Below are 19510 nucleotides of genomic sequence, written 5' to 3'. Positions count from 1 at the left end.
CACATGAAGCAGCATGTTCATGTGTTCATGTTATGATCAAACTCTGACATAGCGTTCTCAGGTGTTACCTCTAAGACGTATGGAGATGAAGTGATGAACATGCTGCACAGACGCTGGTGTCAGGACGGAGGCGGAGGCGGCGGCAGCTGATGACAACACTCGTCACTCATGGTGTCACCTGATAATTAAACAAAAAAGACAATCAATTTATGAATTTATTCATTCATTCATTCGTGACAACGTGGTGTGAAAACATCTGTTTTTATGCCACGCTCACAACACAGACAGCTCTGGCTTTGTCAGAATAACCTCATACAACCACAACAAAACACACATATCCATTTAATTCATGATTACTACACTATTTTAATTTAAAAACAGATAAACATAAGACTCATAAGTGAAATTCTTGCTCTTCCTGTTTTACTATTGTTGTTCCTTGTTAGTAGTATTTCTGAAACTATGCAAACAGCAGCAGAGGAGTTCATTTTAAATGGTTAAACTCGTTCCCACTGCACCTTAACGGTCAAGTGAATAATTGGTTATTATTCTGTGTCATTATGGATTCAAACGACTGGGTTTTAAATGAAAACGTGGCCTCGGTCCAATCTGAAAATGCAGAGTCACTTAATTCAGTTAACATTCATATTATTGACGTCCTGCCGAGTCATCACTTTTCGACTAAAAAGAATATATATATATAATAGCGTCATTACATCGCACATTATTTAACAAATCCTGGGGATTAATGTAATTAACACTAAAACAAAAAAGTGAGTGAAACAAAGTTAATTTGAGATGTATTTTTAGCACGTATGAGGGGTTTCTATGTCCTCTGAGAACACCAACATGACAAAACACAACTGACACATCCAGATTACATTTACAAACATACATAAATAACACATAAACAATTATTTTAAATTAAAAAAGTAACTATATGAAAGAAATACATATATAAACGAGGAGCAGACTGCTTTACTCACCTGCTAGCTAGTGTTAGCTAACATAGCATTTCTACTCCCCTCGTTAGCTTAGCGGCTAACAAACAAAACAAACCAGGCTCACAGGTAACTGCGCACTTCCGGTCTAACTCACCGATAAGAAGAGAGCGGAGACCCGGCAGGAATGTGTCCGCTTCCCCGTTGCTTTTCTCCGGCTCCATGACGTCCGCGGCTGCCGCTTCGTTCCGCACTTCCGGCCGCGCGTTGACGACGTCTGCTCGAGACTCCGCCCCCTACGCGAGACTCCGCCTTCTCACCTGCAGTCAGGTGTGTGTCTGATTGACCAATGAGACGCTGTGATTAAAAGTTTTATTATTTGTTATTTATTATTAAGTTATTTATTTGCAGGTTATTTTAACAATTAAAGAAGAAGAAGAAAAAGACGGAAAAAGAAATGTTTCCGAAGACATTTAATAACTATTTTATTAAAATATTACATTTATATATTTCTATCTATGAAAACACATAGCGACAAAGCCACCAAAGGCAACATTAAATATGTCGAACAATACATTTATACAATGTTTTCACCATATTGTTGTGATGTTGCATGACTAGCATCCATCTAAAGGTTTATTTCCAAAGACGTATTTGAGCTGCTGAGTGATGTCGATTAACGTCGACTGTATAAATATGTGGACGCCTCCGAAATGTCACTTCCTGTTTATTCCTACAACATAACACAGTGTCGTGTTGCGACTCGACAAAGTTTCCTCCATTCGTCATCCTCCCGCATTATGTTTAATGTTGTTTCCAGCTCGTCACGCGCTCGACTGTAATGGAGTGACGGACGCGCCTACAAACACATTTGGGTAATGTGAGAGGTGGCGGGGGCCACATTGTGTGCCGCATTTGTCAAAGCGAGATCTGTACGGAGGCTAATGATCCACGAGAAATTAATGACTCCATAAAATAGAAAAATCCACCGCTCACACAAGCATGACAGGATCCTGTGACTTTGATAAACCGCTAAATGACAGATAATCAGGAGGGGGCGCCGCCACTACAAGGTGATGTCTCTATTTGCGCCGCGCGAGGTGGAAGGAATGTTTACATCGGGGCCCCCCGACGTCGCCTCATATCTTTATGTGTTTATATAAACGTCGAATTTGAAGTGGTTATAGACATTTGTCACCCTCAAGTGTGGCGATCCGTTCTCTGCGACACAAAGAAACAAAACACAACCAAAATAGTGAAAATGACGGACAATGGAACAACCACAGTAACCATGGAAACCTGGGAAAAACAGTCTTTTTGCACTAAGGTGCCGCCCATATTCCCTCCAGACCAATCAGGAGTCAGTGTCAACATGTGAACATGCAGTGGGTGGGGCTTATTAGCGATACCGTAGCCGCCACAGTGGGCCATGGTGTGCAGGTATTCTGGTAGCCATCATGTCGGCCATCTTTTTTACTATTGTTAGGTCTGTTATGGTCTGTTTTTTTCACTGTAAATTGGCCTTACACCTGTTAGCTTACAGCGGATAGGTTGTTGCTAATGTGTCATAAATGAAGGCTGCGATATGTGATAGCCATAGCTGATGGTTAGTGGGTCAAGGCTAATTGATAGCTATAGCTGATAGTTGATAGTTGGTAGCTATAGCTGATAGTTGATAGGGTCAAGGCTTATAACTGTTAGTTGATAGCTATAGGTGATAGTTGGTAGCTATAGCTGATAGTTGATAGTTGGTAGCTATATCTAATAGTTGATAGGTCAATGCTAATAACTGCTAGTTGATAGGTCAAGGCTAATAACTGCTAGTTGATAGGTGATAGTTGGTAGCTATAGCTGATAGTTGATAATTGGTAGCTATAGCTGAAAGTTGATAGGTCAAGGCTAATAACTGCTAGTTGATAGGTCAAGGCTAATAACTGCTAGTTGATAGCTATAGTTGATAGTTGAAAGTTGGTAGCTATAGCTGATAGTTGATAGTTGGTAGCTATAGCTGAAAGTTGATAGGTCAAGGCTAATAACTGCTAGTTGATAGCTACAGTTGATAGGTGATAGTTGGTAGCGGTAGCTGATAGGTGATAGTTGGTGGCTATAGGTGATAGTTGTCAAAGCTAAAAAAACGGATAGCTTACATGTGAAAAGTTGATGCAAATAACTGATAGCTAATGGCTGAGACTGTGTACCTGTAAAAGTTAATAGCTGATAACTTATACGTGATGCCTATTAGCTAATAATGTAGCTGTTAGCAAATAGCTGATGAGGGATGCATGATAACATATAGGCCTTATAACTTGTTATGTGACTTAACTCATACCTAAAACTCACAGCCGCTAGCAGCTAGTGTGATTCACCTTAACTACGGGTATATTAACACATCAGTGTATGAATATGTATATGAATGTGTTATATATATATATATATATATGAATAAATTACCATGTTCTATTAATAACTTGTGATAAACGTGTTTCCCATGTGCAGCAGCAGCAGCAGCAGCCGCCGCGTGCCGTCGCCGTCCTCGACCCAGCGAGTGAATCCGTCTCCATTGTTTTAATTTAATTGATGCACTTTATTACGTTTTTTACCGTCGTCTTTATTTACGACGCCGAGCCTCTCTGTGTGCTGGCTGTGAGCTGCAGGTGAGGCGGTGTGTGTGTGTGTGTGTGTGTGTGTGTGTGTGTGTGTGTGTGGAGGGGGGGGTTATACTCAGATAAATGAATGTATAATAAGGCTTTGATTTCCAGCCTGAGCACAATCTATTACTTCCCCCCACACACACACACACACACACACACACCCTTACCCCGGTTCTCCTGACCCTGCCACTTTATCTGTTGGTTTTATTTTCACCGTGCATGCTGTCCATATGTTACACTAATAGTTGCCATAATTCTTGTGCAGCAGGGTTCGTGTTTTATTAGCGGTGAGTGGGAAGAGAGTGGCGAAGAATGCATTTTAATAAAACCCCTGTTGCACCGCAGTAATGGGCCGACGCTGACACCAGCCGCGTATTTGCATAGAGATGAATTAGAGCGGCCGCCTTGACGTGACTTTTAAAATATGATTGAGGAGGTTATTATTGCCCCGCACTATGATACGTGTTCACAGGTTATGTTTTTTTTTTTCTACCGCTAATAAAAATTCACAACAAAAGACTCGGGTGATGAGGGCGGGCTCTTTTCATCCCTCCCATCCTCCCATTTCATCGCTCTCGAAGGCCTCGACCGACTTCAGCCTCATAATTAATCACATTCATTCAAAGACATTAAAGGTCTAAGTCGGCTGTCAGACGCCAGGAAACTGTTGGAATCGTTATAATCGTTAATATTATCAGTTATTTACTGTGAGGTTTGGGGTTTTTTGTGTCTCCACGGACACTCAGGAACCCTGGAATGACAACAAATGTCCTTCGTACGCAAACTGGCAACGATGACTGAGATTATTCAGGGTCTGTATCACATGACAAGAAGTTTAGGAAAATCAGCAAAAGTTCTGTTTTTTTATGCACACGGAACCTACATTTTGGTGCATTGCAAATGTCTTTTCTTATTTTTTCAAAAAAACAAAACACAGTGGGAATAAAAGGCTTATAATAAGGCTACGAAAACCAAATTATATGCATTTTAAAGTGATTGTACCCTGGGGTCACATGGTGAAGTAGTGGCTAACACTGTTGCCTCACAACAAGTCTTTTCTACCAATGAAACGACACATAATGGACCTTCAGGGATTCCGTTCATTTAAAAGAAATGGTGATCGATCATGGTGTAATCTGATTGAATATTAAAAAAAAAACTGTGATATATGGTCACGTGGTCACGTGGTCACGTGGTCAGGTGACAGCGTTTGATTTCTCCTCCCCATGTGGGATTATGGTGACAGGTGGTTCCTGCCCACAGTAGCAGAGGTGAGACATCATTACAGGGATTATCTCTGAATAAATACTCCAAGGTGAAAGAGAGCGGGAGATGCTGATAACACAGATTATATAACACACACACACACTGAAGCACACACACCAATTAGCAGTGACTTTATTTCTGTGTCCTGCAGCAGAACACTGATTACTGCTCTGAAAACAAAAACACAGCTCACATAGTGTTTCCACTCAACTGTGAAGGTGTGGTTACAGAGAGGAGGAAGAGGAGGAGGAGGAAGAGGAGGAAGAGGAAGAGGAGGAGGATGAGGAAGAGGAGGAGGGCAAAATGTCCTTCAGTCCAATGTCACTCACCTGAAACACAGTTAAAGGTTTCTGACGATGTGTCATCACGGGTTTTCAGGGGCTTCCCAGTTTGCTCCTTTAGCGCAAGGCCCCAGTTTAGCATCTGATAATGCTAATGCTACTGCTACATACACAACTGCTACTGTTAATGCTACTGCTGCAACTACTACTACTACGATGATAGCTACCACTAACGCGATATGGCTCATACTACTGATACTTCTGTTAATGTTACGGCTAGTGCTTCTACCTCTACCGCTACTACTGCTACTGCTAACTTACCATGGCTCATACTGCTGCTGCTACTTCTACTGTTAATGTTACGGCCACTGCTACTATTGCTACTGCTTCTAAAGCTACTATTGCTACTGCTAACACACTGTTAATATTACTACCGCTAATATTGCTATTGCTACTACTGTTTCTGCTAACTTACCACGACTCATACTGCTGCTGCTGCTACTACTGCTACGGTTAATACTATGGCTACATACTGTTACTATTGCTACCACCGCTACTGCTTCTAAAGCTACTATAGCTACTGCTAACACACTGTGGCTCATACTGCTGCTGCTACTACTGCTGTTAATATTACTACTGCTACTATTGCTATTTCTACTACTGCTACTACTACCTTACCACGACTTGTACTGCTGCTGCTACTACTGCTACGGTTAATACTATGGCTACATACTGTTACTATTGCTACCACTGCTACTATTGCTACTGCTTCTAAAGCTACTATTGCTACTGCTAACACACTGTGGCTCATACTGCTGCTGCTACTACTGCTGTTAATATTACTACCGCTACAACTGCTACTGCTAACTTACCACGACTCATATTGCTGCTACTACTGCTACGGTTAATACTATGGCTACATACTGTTAGTATTGCTACCACGCTACTATTGCTACTGCTAACACCGAGGCTCATACTGCTGCTACTACTAGTGATACTGTTCATATGGCTACAGCTACTACCGCTACTGTTGCTACTGCTACCACTGCTAAAATGAATGCCTGGTTTGGTGCAAATAAAAAGGCCTCTTGGCTATTTTGCCTGGAGCATCATGGAGTCAGAAACATCAACAGGAATGGACTGAAGCTCTGCCCTCAGCACAATCTGTGCATGATAAACACCTTCTTCCAGACAAAAGAAACACAGTATAAAGACTCCTGGAGAACCCTGATGTCTGCAACACTCAAATCTACTCAAATCTGTGTGTGAGGTACCTGCTCATGACTGACAGTTACTGCTACTGATGTGTTACTTCTGCAGCTTGTGCTGCTGCTGTGTCTCCTGTTAGCTTCATAATGGAGGATCCCGAGCGGCTCCTTATCACAGGCCTGCAGGCAGGTTACAGAGAGATAAGGACCCCACACACACACACACACACACACACACACACACCCTCCAAACACATGTCCTTGTGTGTAATCTCTTGTAGTACATGGTCACCTGAGAGCGCCTCAATAGGCTCTTTATAAAGAGCCCGCTAACGCTAACACATTAGTCACGCCAGCTAACAGCTAAAGATTTAGTGCGAGTCAACAGGTGGAGCTGTGGGCCGAGACCACAGAACAGGTGGGACACACACACACACACACACACACACACACACACACACACACACACACACACACCTGATGGAAATGGTGTAATCATTAGGAGAATATGGCGTAAATTAAAGTAAAATATCCTTTTTTAAAAACATTTACTGCCACGTTCAAATCATAATATCTTCTCTGTTAAATATTAATCTCTATTCAAACATGCTTCCACATCCTTTATCAGCAGGTTTTTTTTGTCTCCTTCTGTGTCCTGATTGGTTGTTTGTTGACAAATAAAAATTGTTAATTTGAATTTGATGATCAAATAAAAATCAATAATAATAACCTGATCGATGATGACTGTGCGTATTTATATATATATACAAATATGCCATTGAACCTTTGACTCACCTGGACTGCAGTAAAATAAATACTCCACTCAGAGTAAAAGTACTGCAGTAAATATGTACAGAAACATCAGCTTTATATTACATTAAATAAGATAAACAATATTTAATAATCTGATTATGGTGCATTATGTGTTTATATTAGTCTTTGAATTAATGCATGTTATAATAATATTTAACAATATCTTTTAAAGTCTGGTTTTCTTACAATAAATCTGTTCTGATGTGTTATAATAATTATCATTTCTTATTATTATTATAATGTGGAAATTGTTAAATATTTCTTTTTATATTAAATTCTGCATAAAGACTGCACTCCACATTTAATCTGAATAAATAATTAATAATCAGAGGATGTTTGTTTGTTTGTTTTTATATTCAATAACGTGAACAAAAGAACATTCTCCAGTAACACAAACAAACAATAACATACAAATATAATTGTTGTTTATGAAGAAAAACCTTATTATTATTATAATAATTAAAATGATAATATGAATTATTATTTCTACATTGTTGTTTGCGGAGAGCAGCGTGCACGTGGACCGCTGCTGCTCAAACAGCGCGCAGACCAAACTAAATGTTTTAAAAAATAAATAAATTATAATCTCACGTTTTTTCTTCTTCCTCGTTTCATCTTGTTTTTTTTTTTCGTTTTTTTTTCGTTCATAAATTATTTTTTTATGACGCGACTCTTCTTCCGGATCCACGCGTGATGAATTAAAAAGCAGCTGCAGCTGCTGCTGCGTCGCTTCACTGCGTTTTTCAATCTGATGCGAGATGAAACGAGAAAAAATATATATATATATATTTCTATAAATAAAATATAGACACATTCGTGTTAGATTTTAAACTGCGGCACCTCACATCAGAGAATCTGATCAGCTAATCAATTATTTAAATCAGACGTTTCTCTGATCGATTAAAAAATAAATAATAATAATAACAAAAATATTATTATCGATAATAATCGATATTTGTCGCTTGAATTCGATACTAATGAATTAATGACGTGATTAAAAACGACAGTGGTGCATCGGTCAACAGTCACGTGGTGAAAAACATCAATCAAACCTTTGAGTTTTTATTAAATAAAAGTGCGTCATACATGAACCCGCCAAAAACACATAAATAAAACCTCACGCGCTGTCTGTGTATGTGTGTGTAGATATGTACAAGTGATGCGTTCACGGCCTCCTCCTCCTCCTCCTCCTAACTCTTCCTCCTCCTGGTGTGTGAGCACTGAGTGATGAGGCGTTCACGGACCCGCAGGAGCAGTTGTTTTTTTTGTTCCGTCCAATAGAAAAATTCTGAATCTGTACAAAAACAGTTTTTTTACACACAAATGATTCACTGGAGTGTTTTTCTTTCTCTGTCTCTTTTCACTGCTTTGTTTTAGTTTTTACACGAGACAATCTGTCCTCATGATTTTCAGTCCTCATGTCCTTCTGTCCAGGGGCGTTTCAAGGGAATGGGGGGGCCACCCAAGTGAAAAGGGAATCTGGAGGCCTTATGGTGAATTAAAATTCAACGTAAAACAGGGTTTTCTTTCTTCTTTCTCGGGTCAGATGTTGCATTTTGGATGTGGTTTTTTTTCCACTGTTTCTTATTTTTTAGCTAAATTTGTGGGGATTCTAATAAAAACAAATTATTCTTATTCACGCTTCGTTCAATATCGCACGAAAAGATGTGTCCGCGCAAACCCGGACGATCTGAAACAACGCGATGATTAATCAGTAAAAACAATTTCCAAATTCTGAATGGCAACAGCGGCGTTTAAAGGCATTGTAAGTAATACAAGTAAAGATCGTACGTAAGTTCACATTAAACGTAATGTTTTAAATGTAACATTTGTAACGTTGAGAATCGCGTGAACGTCCGCCATTTTTTCCCCCGATTTATTTAGACGTATAAAAGGTCATGTGACCCCAGACTTTCGGACTCCTGGTTCGCGATCACGTTGACTTTCCGATATATAAATGATCGCGTGTTACTTTTAGTATGAAATTGTACGAAAACTGAGCGAGAATTGCGTGAATAATTTTTTACGATAATTTGAATCAGCCATGTTGTGGGGGGGCCCTTTCAGCCTGGGGGGGGGGGGGACCGGGTTAACATTCCCTGTTGTAACGCCCCTGCTTATGTCCTCATGTCCTCATGTCCAGCACACTTGTCCCGCTCACAGCGTCGCGTTTTGCGTCCCCCGCGTGAAAAAAAAAAGACTCAGTTACGAACTGTCGTTCTCCGACGTGTGGAGCAGCAGACCCGGAACCAGACCCTGACCGGGACCGGGACCCGGGCCGGGTTTGTGCTTCTTGAGCAGCTGTGTGATCTTCTCGTCGTCAGAGTTCGGGTCCAGGGGTTTGTTGTAGTCGTCGTCCTCGTCCTCGTTCTCCGACGCCCCCTTCAGGCGCTCCGTCTCAGAGTCCTGCTTCTTCTTGGCCGTGGCCATTTCTGCCGCGTGCTTCTTCCTCCACTTGGTTCTCCTGTTCTGGAACCACACCTGACACACACACACACACGTCTGTCAATTCTATCCTTCAATTTATAATTTTTTATGCTTCTGTGAAAATAAATAAATAAATTGATAATTTTAAATTAATTATTACAATAATTATTACTTTGATTTTTAACCAATTTAACATTTTCGCCACAGATATGGAACACACTCTTTTATTAATGCTTTATTATATAATTTTAAATTCTTATTGTCTCCCTTTAATTTATCTTATGTCCCTTTTTTTTTTTTTTCCTATAAAATACATTTATTTTGCCTGTAAATTTAGCTTCAATAATTAAATTATATAAATGATGCATTCAAGGTCACACAACAATAAAATGAAGCTCATGTTAAAATGATGGAAAAGCTCTTTAAATTGATTAAATTAAAGAAAAATGTACAGTGAATTAAAATATCCCACTGCAGTAAAAGTACCTGCAGTACTCAGTCAGTGGAGAAAGTACTGCGTTCAGCATATACAGAGGAATCATAATCAGATTATATTGAATTAGATTTTCGTCCCACAGTAATGCGATTACTGATGCATTAAAGGACAATTGAGGGTAAAATGAAGCTCAGGTTGAAATGATCGAAATGTCTCATAAAACCTGATTTAATTCATTTAGAATCATAATATTTATTTTATATAACAAGTGTACAAACATTTCACTGCAGTAAAATTAAAGTACTGTGGTCTTATACGTCTGATATGTTATATTATACAGTAATGCTGATGCGTTCAAGGACAAGTGAGGATAAAATTAAGATAATGGTAAAAGAAAATGATCTAAAGGACACATTAATCTCCTTATTTATTTAGAGTGATTTTCTTTTTAAATCTTAGATTAAATTTAAAAAAATCGCCTCATGTTCAGTGATGAAGTACACAGATATCTGACTGAAGTAAAAGTACCACAAATACATGCACAGAATAATGAGCCTCGTATTAAATTACACATTACATATTTTTTAAGTATAAAATTAAGATCATATTAAATTAATCGAAATGACTCAAAAAGGAGGTTTTAAATGTCATTAAATTATTATTACTATTTAAATTATAGATTACAAAATTAACGTTCACAAATGCGCAGAAAAATCAGCATCAGATTAACGAATTTCATAGATGTTTTTATTATTTTGACTTAATTTAAGCGACAATAATCCGATTACTGAAACGTTAATTCAGGATCTGACGTCGCTGTTTTGTCATATTTAATTATGTGAAACGAAAAAAAAGTAAATTGTGAGAGAATCTAAAAATATTTCCACAGTTTATTATAATAACAATTGTTATTATAACAGTTTTATATGACACGCGGTTCCTACCTTGACCTGGCTCTCGGTCATCCCCAGTGAGTAGGCCAGCCTCGCTCTCTCTGGCCCCGCTAAGTACTTGGTTTGTTCGAAAGTTTTCTCCAGAGCAAAGATCTGTTGTCCGGAGAACGTGGGCCGGGTGTGTTTCCTCTTCCCGTCTTTGTCCAGTAACACGGAATTATGATCTGAAACGGGATAAAAAATACAGGGAAATAATCAGTTTTAAATTTAGATTTATTTTATAGAGGAATTCTTCTTTATTCCCAGATATGTTTTTCCGACTGTTCTTGAATGTGTCACAGACTCTCAGGCCTCCTGTGTTTTATTTTAATTTTATTCTTAATGTATTTTATATTAATAATTTTAATTTAATTTAATTTCAGCTGCTGCTGCTCTTCACAAACTTACGGGGCGAACACTGGAACCTCGCGTCCCTCCAGTGCGGACTCTGCATCACCCCGGGCCAGAAGATGGGCGTCCTGCCCGGCAGCTCCGCCAGAGGCTTCGGGTACCGGGCAACGGCCACGGCGGCGGCGGCAGCGCTGGGGCTGAAGTAGAGTCCGGGCGGCGGCGGCGGCGGCGGACTGAGGCTGCTGAAGCGGGGCAGCCCGGACAGGAGCCCCGCCGAGGAGGAGGCGGCGGCAGCGGCGGCCGCGGCGACCGTGGCCGCTGTGGCGAAGGGGATGGGCCGGTTCAGGATGTCGTTAATCCCGTGCGGGGTCGCGGAGGAGCTCAGCTGCGGGGAGCCGAGCCCCGAGGACAGACCCGTGGAGCTCTTGATGCCCGGGGAGGACACGGCCATGCCGCCCGGGTTGGGGGAGGTGGTGGCCGGGGAGGTGGAGCAGTTGGGGCCGCTGGAGGAGAGCGGGTACGCCGGGTAGAGCGGGGTCTTCATCTCGGTCATGCTGTGCAGAGCAGCCAGAGGCGGCGTGCTGAGGAGGAAGGCGCTCTGTCGGGACCCGTCCATCTGACCTACCGCTAACATCACCGCTTCTCTGCGGGCTCCGGAGGCAGCTCTGCGGGCGGCTCAGAGCGGAGCCTCGGGGCCCCGGAGCAGACTCGCTCTGTCCGGACTCTACTGCAGCACGAGCCGGTCTCCTGTGGAGCCACGGCCCATGACAGCTTCACTGACTCCCGCTGGAGTCCGGGTCCAGGTCCAGGTCTCGCGGTCCAGCTCAGAACCACAATGACGGAGAAGAAGCTCTTCAACAAGTTCAGAGGAAATAAAGAAGCTCAGCTGCGACTCAGCGTCTGACACAAAGTTTCAGAGAGGGCGCGGCCCTGATTGGCTCAGAGGGCCGTGACGTCACCACCAGGGGGTTCAGGACAAGCTGCTGATTGGACGAGAAGCTGTGGGACAAAGATGTTCCAGTAGTTTTCAAATTAAATTAAACCACATTAGATTAGAGTAAATTATTTAATAATTACACAACTATTATTAATGTATTATTAATATTATTATTGTTGTTGTTTTTGTTGTATTCAAATGTTTCATATTTTATGAGTTTCTTCTACATTTGATGACGTATTTTTTTTTTATTACAGTGGCCCTGTTTCTGTGAGATTAAGAGCACGTGACGCTGATTACGTCAGGGATTGGAGACCTTGAGTTCTGTCAAATAAATTAATTGAGTTACAGTAACGGATTACCTGTAATCCGATTACAAAATAACAACATAACGGCCCCAGTTTTTTTTTTTAATAAAAAAAGAGGTGTAATCGGATTACAGTTTTTTTTAACGATTAATTTGATTAAATTCATTAATTCATTCAATATTTTTTGTGAATTACATTTTAACGAATTTATGAATTAATTCTTTTCTACTGTAAATATTTCGACAGCCAAATAATTTGGATGAAAACAAACTAGATTTGTGATCAGAATATGGATTAGAAAAATGTCCATTTTAATGACACATGCAAAAAAAAGAAAAAAGAAATAACTTCATATTTTAAAAACCTCACATTATTTTTCTGTTTTCATTTAGTGACAAGAAAAAAAAAAATCTCAGAACAAAGAAGAATTTAGATTTGAATTTAAAATTAAAACACAGAGTTTATTTTGCACAATTATGGAGTGTTCGCCTCATCTGGAAAACAACATGTCAGAGATGGAGAGGAAGGAGGAGGAGGAAGATGAAGGTGATTGATGTGAACCTCCTTCAAATCAAACAAGGAGAAAAAAGGAGGAGAAACAAACATTAAGAGGATGAAGAAGAAAATAAGGAGAAGAGAGAAAAAGGTGATGAACCACGACCACCTTCAAATACTGTCAGAGGAGGAGGAGGAAGATGATGAAGAGAGGAGAGAAGATGAGGAGGAGGAAGGAGATGAACCTCAGCCTTCTTTCAAATAATGTCAAAAACGAGGAGAACAAAGAAAAAGATGGAAGAGGAGGACGAGAGGGAAAAGGTGAAAACATGAAGTAGAAGAAGAAAACAGTGGCTGTAGTTTCTGATTTCACACAGGTGAGGTCACAAAGGTCACAAAAGGTCACATTTGTGAATCATGACTGATCAACAGTTCAGTTATTGATCAGGAGGATAATTTTAAACAATTATCACTTTATATCAATAAATCAAAAATACGTGTTTAAAAGCCTTGGTTATACTTAATATAAGTGGTCAAGTGTAACGTGACCTGTCTTTCATTAATAATCCATAACAATCTATAAATCAATCTGTGATTGAGTTTCTGCCAGAGGAGAAAACTGAGACGGTGTCACTGCGCCCTCCTGTGGTCACTGGCAGGAACAACACTGAAGCCTGAACTGACTCAGGTAGAAGTTAAATAAATAATAATCATTAAATAACTTGGTATAATTTTATTGTAAAATTACTTTAGTTGTGTTCAATTTATTTAAAATAATGAAAAACTTGAATGATAAATGATAGAATTATTCTTTAACTGTGGACAAACGTTTGGTGTCAGAGTTCAAAGTCACATTTATTTGATTTTCCACTTCCTATCACCTGCTGCAGAACAACACGTCACTTCTAAACGTGATTTAATTTAATTTTAAGTCCATTTCCACCACTAAGAAAGAAAGAAGGCAAACCTAGGGATGTATGCTCAAAAACTATTATTCTGCATATTTAGATGTTAAGACTAAAGTACCAAATATAGTATCATGAGGTTTGATAACTACAACATAACATCTTATCGTTAACTTAAAGTCTCATAATTAATAACTTTGCATCACTTACGACTTAAAAACATGAGAAACTCTCCAATGTCTCAGAACGAATTAGTAGAATCCCATGATTTAGAGGTGCTACTTCATACTCTTATAATATCCCATAATTATGCTGCAAGTGTGCTTCCTTCTGTGGACTCTGGACCTGCTCCATGTCAGCCATGTTTGTAGTTTAGTGACAAAGCGCTAATGTTAAGCATTTCTGAGCGAGAACTACAACACAAATAAAAACATGAACTCAATTAAGAACTGATTTTGAAATAAATGACCAATATTTTGACCCAAACTTCACTTAAATCCTGCCTGTTTAAGAATTAGTCAAAAAAAAAAACATATAAACATTTGTCGATTTATACAAGTATGAGGCACAGAAAACAAAAACCTGATACTACACCTTAAATATAAAATAACAGTACTAAATTGTAAGTACTGGTGATTAACAGGTTCATCCACTAGTTCACAGTAAGTTTATACCATTTCCTCAAATGATTTCTCTTCAAACAAACCATTTAAGAGAATTTCATGCTCTAATATGAGGTTTAATTTAAACTACCTCCAGCAGGGGGAGCCCTCCCACTGTCAGCAGAGTGCTTTGATTGACAGTTGTCTTTGTTACCTGTGCAGGTAAATCTGCTGTAACTGTGCATCAATAACGAGAAGAACCAAAGAGCTGAGAGAGTCATAAAGTTTCCGTTTATTGATATTTTTTACTCCCGCGCCAACAGTTTCTGCTTCTTCAGCTTCTTCTGTGAAACCTAAAGAAAAAAAGAGATCAGAGACGACAGTTAGAGGACGTCGCAGGTCAAAGGTCACACAATGTCAGAGGTCGTTGGGGCTGCTCAGATTCATTAGATTGTTTTCATGGGGAATCCAAAGGTGTCCTAAGTGGTCATCAGTGCAGCCACAGGGAAGGCGACGGTGAGTTCAGGTGCAGCTCAGACACTACCATCACTAAAGCTCTCTCGTCTGTTCCTGCACCTGAACACACCGCTCTCTCGTCTGTAATAATTCAGCAGACTGTACCTTTTTCTTCTGGGCGACCTCCTCCTCTGGTTTGGGGACGATCTGCTCCTTCTCCGTCAGGATCATCTCGATGTGGCACGGCGAGCTCATGTACGGGTTGATGCGACCGTGGGCGCGGTACGTGCGTCGCCTCATCTTTGGCGCCTTGTTGACCTGGATGTGCTCGATGACCAGAGAGTCCACGTCAAGACCCTGAAGAGACATAAAGACACAGGGGTGAGGCCTCACGTTCACACACGATACAGAAACACGTCGAGTCGAGTGTTGCGACTGCTCAGATTTGTTTGTGTTATTTTCATGGTTAATCCAAAGGTGTCCTAAGTGGTCATCATTGCAGTCACAAAACACTGATTTCACATCGGTAAAACAAAACGTCATCAACAAACTACCAACAGCATGCGAGAGACTCATCAGCAGAAAAACAAATAAGACATTTACAAACTACAGTTAATGTTTTAATCCATATTTTGTGTTTTAAAAGATATTTGTATGGTAGGTACTGACGGGCTAAGCTAACTACAACAGAGTACAACCCTGTGTCCAGAACCAGCTGGAGATGAGAGGCCGTATCCACACAGACCTTTGCCTTTATAATATTTTTATATTTAATACATTTCCACAGTCTAGTGTTTCAGGAAATGTCTTCATACACATGACCCTCACCTCTAAAATACCCGTACACTAATAACCGCAACAGAAATCAAAAAGACAAAGTGGAGCATGTGTGCTAACCCTAGCAAGGTTAAGCGTTAAGATTAGAAATCTGGGACTTGGACATCGGTTTTCTCAAAACTGCATTATTGGTTGTACACATGGAAAAAACCAAGGGTGGCACTTTGAGATTATTTAACTATGGAATCCGCCAAATTCCATGTGGATAAAAAGCCGATATGATACATATGTGGATTATCCTATATACCTTCTTGTGTGCACAAGTCCATGGGCAAAAAAAAATATACTGTAGCCACCTAACATAAGACACTTTTTAATCTTATTATATTCAAATGTGGAAATATGTGGCTACGTCCTATCAAAACCCTCACCCTATACTGTAATCAGCCTTAGTAACAGGAATTAGCAGCATTTTACTGGTTCAGATCAGACATTGCCTTTTATTTTTCAAATTTGGCATCAACATATGCAGAATAACCTGCTAACATTAATGACACTACAAGTGGATAAAGTGGTGCATCCGCACTGATAAAGCTCTCAATAGTAGGGCCTTTATTTTAACTTGTTCAGAAGGGTTTGCAGATTGAACTGACCTTGAGCTCAGCGTTGCTCTCAGCGTTCTTCAGCATGTGCAGCAGGAACTCGGCGCTCTTCTTGGGCCAGCGACCTTGAGTCCAGTCAAACTGTTTGGCCTGAAAAAAAGATAAGAAAGAAAAAAAAAAACTCTTCATTCAATGTTCTTTTAAGGAAGCAACAGTGGGGGCAGGAACCACAGCTGTTGCTCAGATTAAAAAGTGTTTCGTTTCATCATTTATCCAAAGGTGTCCTAAGAATGTCATCACTGCAACTCCAAATAAATAATAATAAAAAAAAGACGTGCGGGGATCTTTGACTACCAGGCTCACCTGTGCACAGCGTCCAACACCTCCGTTGTAGCGGCGGAAGGGAACACACTGGTGTTTGACGACGACGTCCCTCAGGTACTTGTTGGCCTTGCGGATGTGCATGCCTTTGATGGCCTGAGCTGTCTCACGGGTGTTCTGTTCACGACAACAAGCAGCAACACGGGTCACATGTCTGAAAACTAGTTAAGTTTCTACTCAATGACCACTGTTAATAGACAGAAAATAAGTCACACCTTTTTAAAATACGTTAATCCTGATGTTAAGCCAAAATACTATAGATACGTTTGCCTCCACGTATGAATGTTTTCCTACAGGTATAGAACGGAGATCTATCATAAATGACAACTTTCACAGTGTATTTTTGTGTCACACTGCAATTTTTGATAGTGCTTGGGCGTTGTGATGTCATTACTTGGCATGGCTGCCATGTTGGAGGCTTAAACATGTTCAATACTATAAATACACAGGTATCTATATCATATATGTATTACGTGTAGTACTTGTGGGACTGTTACAGTTGACAGCCATAACTCTTGAGCGCCGTGGAGGTATCTTGTGTTTAGTGGCGGCAAATAAGCTCAGGGAGTGCCCATTTAGTCCACATACTGGCCCCTGGCTTCCCTAATTAACGTATCCTGGTAAATTCCATTCCTTTTGGGATTTTAACATATTTTCTCCCAACTCTGCTTCTTCTCATTCTACTTGCCGTTTGTTTACATTTGCGAAGCCATTGGCGTGGCCACCACGTCCAAGAACGCAACGTTGTGCCCAAGCCTTATTGAATGCAGTCAATTGCTAAACCCTAGTCCACAAGAAAGGAAAAATAAAACACTAACTTCAAGTTCGAGCTACAAAAGATAAAGGAAATAAGACGGCACAATGTTCTAATCTACATTTATAACCTCTGTATAAAACACACTGATCACTGAAGTATCAGCAAAGAGGTTTGACCACTTCCTACATTTATGTTGATGGAAAAATACAAGATGGCTGCCTCAAAGGTGTTAGAAACTAATCTTTAGTTGTTATCAACAACATGGGAACATAGAAACAAACTATGACGTTCTCACTACTTTTAAATGTCAAATTTAGATGGTATTTTTGACACATCCCCTATTATTAGGATTAAGACAAACAGACCATAATGTGTAAAGTTTTAGAGAAGCTGTCAGTCGTTCAGGAAGTATAACCATCACAGATTGACATAGTTTCAGTTCACATGTCTCCATGTGTCAATCAACAGCAACTTACCTTGAAATGGACCCGGAGATTGGAGCCCCGTGCCTTACAGGCTGAAACACAACACACACACTCCATGTTAACACTTGATTATTGACCTGTGTGCGACAGTGTGTTAATGTGTATGCAGAGGCTCAGATTCTAACGAAGTTGTTTTCATCATTAATCCAAAGGTGTCCTAAGTTGTCATCATTGCCAAACACAAGGCTGAATTACAACCATGAATATAACAAAAAACTACCATTGTGTACTCACACTTCGTCGGGTTCTCGGGGTCAAGAGAGTAGCGGACCATTTTGAGAATATCTGCAGAGAAAGGAAGACGAAGAGTTAACGTTTCACGTCTCATGTACAGCAGCTAGTTAGCATTAGCACCTAGCTCCCAGTGGCCAACAAGCGAACACAACAAACACCGACAAAACGATACAGAGCTTAATAAAACACTACATAAGAGCGGAGCGTTTACTTAAATAATAACACAATTAAGCTGGCGTTGATAAACAAAACTAGGGAGTTGTGCAGTTTTAACTATCCGGCTTTAACCACTGCCAACATGGCGGACAGTCAGCGAACCGGCTTCATCACGAATATCAAAGTATTTCACAGAATAAAACGCTCCGGACACAAATATCTGACATCACCAGAGATTTAAGAAGGCGATTATTTAAAATCTGCAGTTTAAAGAACAGGATGAGTAAGATTTAAGGCAGATTGAGGACGGATTTTATTCCCGTACACGGAGCAAGGATCCTACCTCTGTGGCCGCGGAAGGAAGAGGAAGAACCACGGCCTGCGCTCCTCTTCTTCTGCTCCGCCGAAGCACGAGCGCCCCCCTCCGGACAGGAGGAGCTACAGGCAGAGACAGGAACTGAAGTGCTTGATTTTGTTCGTTTTAGAGTTTCATGCTGTATTAACTTATGTTTACGCGTTTGTAACAATATATTGTTTTATAAATATTATATATGTATTTATTTTTATTTGAGGTATATTCTTTCTGTCCATTTTCACCGTTTGAGCCCAAAAAAACAATTACCTTAAATGTCTTTATGTTTTCTTCTCATGTTTCGATGTCTTATAATGACACACATTGCCATTTTATTTGTTTTTATTCTTTCTTTTTTTTAAATGATTATTATTTCAGTAAATTGATATAAAGAAAAAAGGAGTAGATCACTCAAAATGGAGTCCAAAGTGACTCTTATTTTGAAGGTATGCTTGTAAAGACTTTCAAAATTAAGGATAAAACAGATATTTATGCACATTTTCCTGAAAGTCTACAGATACAAAGAAAACAAATGAGCTTTGAAATTAATTAAATTATATTAATGTTACATTAAAAAAAAAAAATTGCGTTACCAAACGTAACCTCCAGTGTTTTGTGGGCGTGCCATATCAATTATAGAAATAATTATTAAAAAATAACCCTTAAAATGTCTTCTAAGCTCATTTTGGTCAGACATTTTGCAGATTTTTAGTGGAAATTCAAGATTCCTTATAATAATATCATTATAAACCACAAT

The 19510-nt window shown here is 39.9% G+C and overlaps 2 protein-coding genes across 3 annotated transcripts; both read right to left on the bottom strand.

Annotated features, from left to right (window-relative positions):
• Nucleotides 1-9365: 9365 nt before the first annotated feature.
• Nucleotides 9366-11940, bottom strand: nkx6.1 (NK6 homeobox 1; the record flags this gene model as incomplete). Its single annotated transcript, XM_083909807.1, has 3 exons — nt 9366-9641; nt 10968-11140; nt 11364-11940. 3 exons carry the CDS (start codon nt 11938-11940, stop codon nt 9366-9368), a joined length of 1026 nt encoding a protein of 341 aa, XP_083765933.1.
• Nucleotides 11941-14821: 2881 nt separating this feature from the next.
• rpl17 (ribosomal protein L17) lies at nt 14822-18781 on the bottom strand. Of its 2 annotated transcripts, none has more exons than XM_083892172.1 (7): nt 18745-18781; nt 18246-18296; nt 18003-18043; nt 16752-16886; nt 16440-16538; nt 15175-15366; nt 14822-14906 (listed from the first exon to the last, which is right to left on the bottom strand). In XM_083892172.1, the coding sequence occupies exons 2-7, from the start codon at nt 18283-18285 to the stop codon at nt 14859-14861; spliced, it is 555 nt and encodes a 184-aa protein (XP_083748298.1). In that variant the 5' UTR covers nt 18286-18296; nt 18745-18781; the 3' UTR covers nt 14822-14858. The 2 variants fall into 2 exon arrangements, with proteins under 2 accessions (XP_083748298.1, XP_083748299.1); XM_083892173.1 differs by having other exon boundaries at nt 18727-18749.
• Nucleotides 18782-19510: the final 729 nt, after the last annotated feature.

The sequence above is a fragment of the Microchirus variegatus genome (assembly GCF_963457635.1).
Source record: "Microchirus variegatus genome assembly, chromosome: 1".
NCBI lineage: Eukaryota > Metazoa > Chordata > Actinopteri > Pleuronectiformes > Soleidae > Microchirus > Microchirus variegatus.
Note: the sequence above shows the minus strand (reverse complement) of the source record. Positions and strands in the feature narration are given on the sequence as shown.

Coding starts and splice junctions, on each gene's coding strand:
- rpl17 (XM_083892172.1), bottom strand. CDS start 18,285: ATGGTCCGCTACTCTCTTGACCCCGAGAACCCGACGAAGT. Junction 18,044..18,245: donor CCCCGAGAACCCGACGAAGT/GTGAGTACACAA, acceptor GTTGTGTTTCAG/CCTGTAAGGCACGGGGCTCC. Junction 16,887..18,002: donor ATCTCCGGGTCCATTTCAAG/GTAAGTTGCTGT, acceptor TGTCGTGAACAG/AACACCCGTGAGACAGCTCA.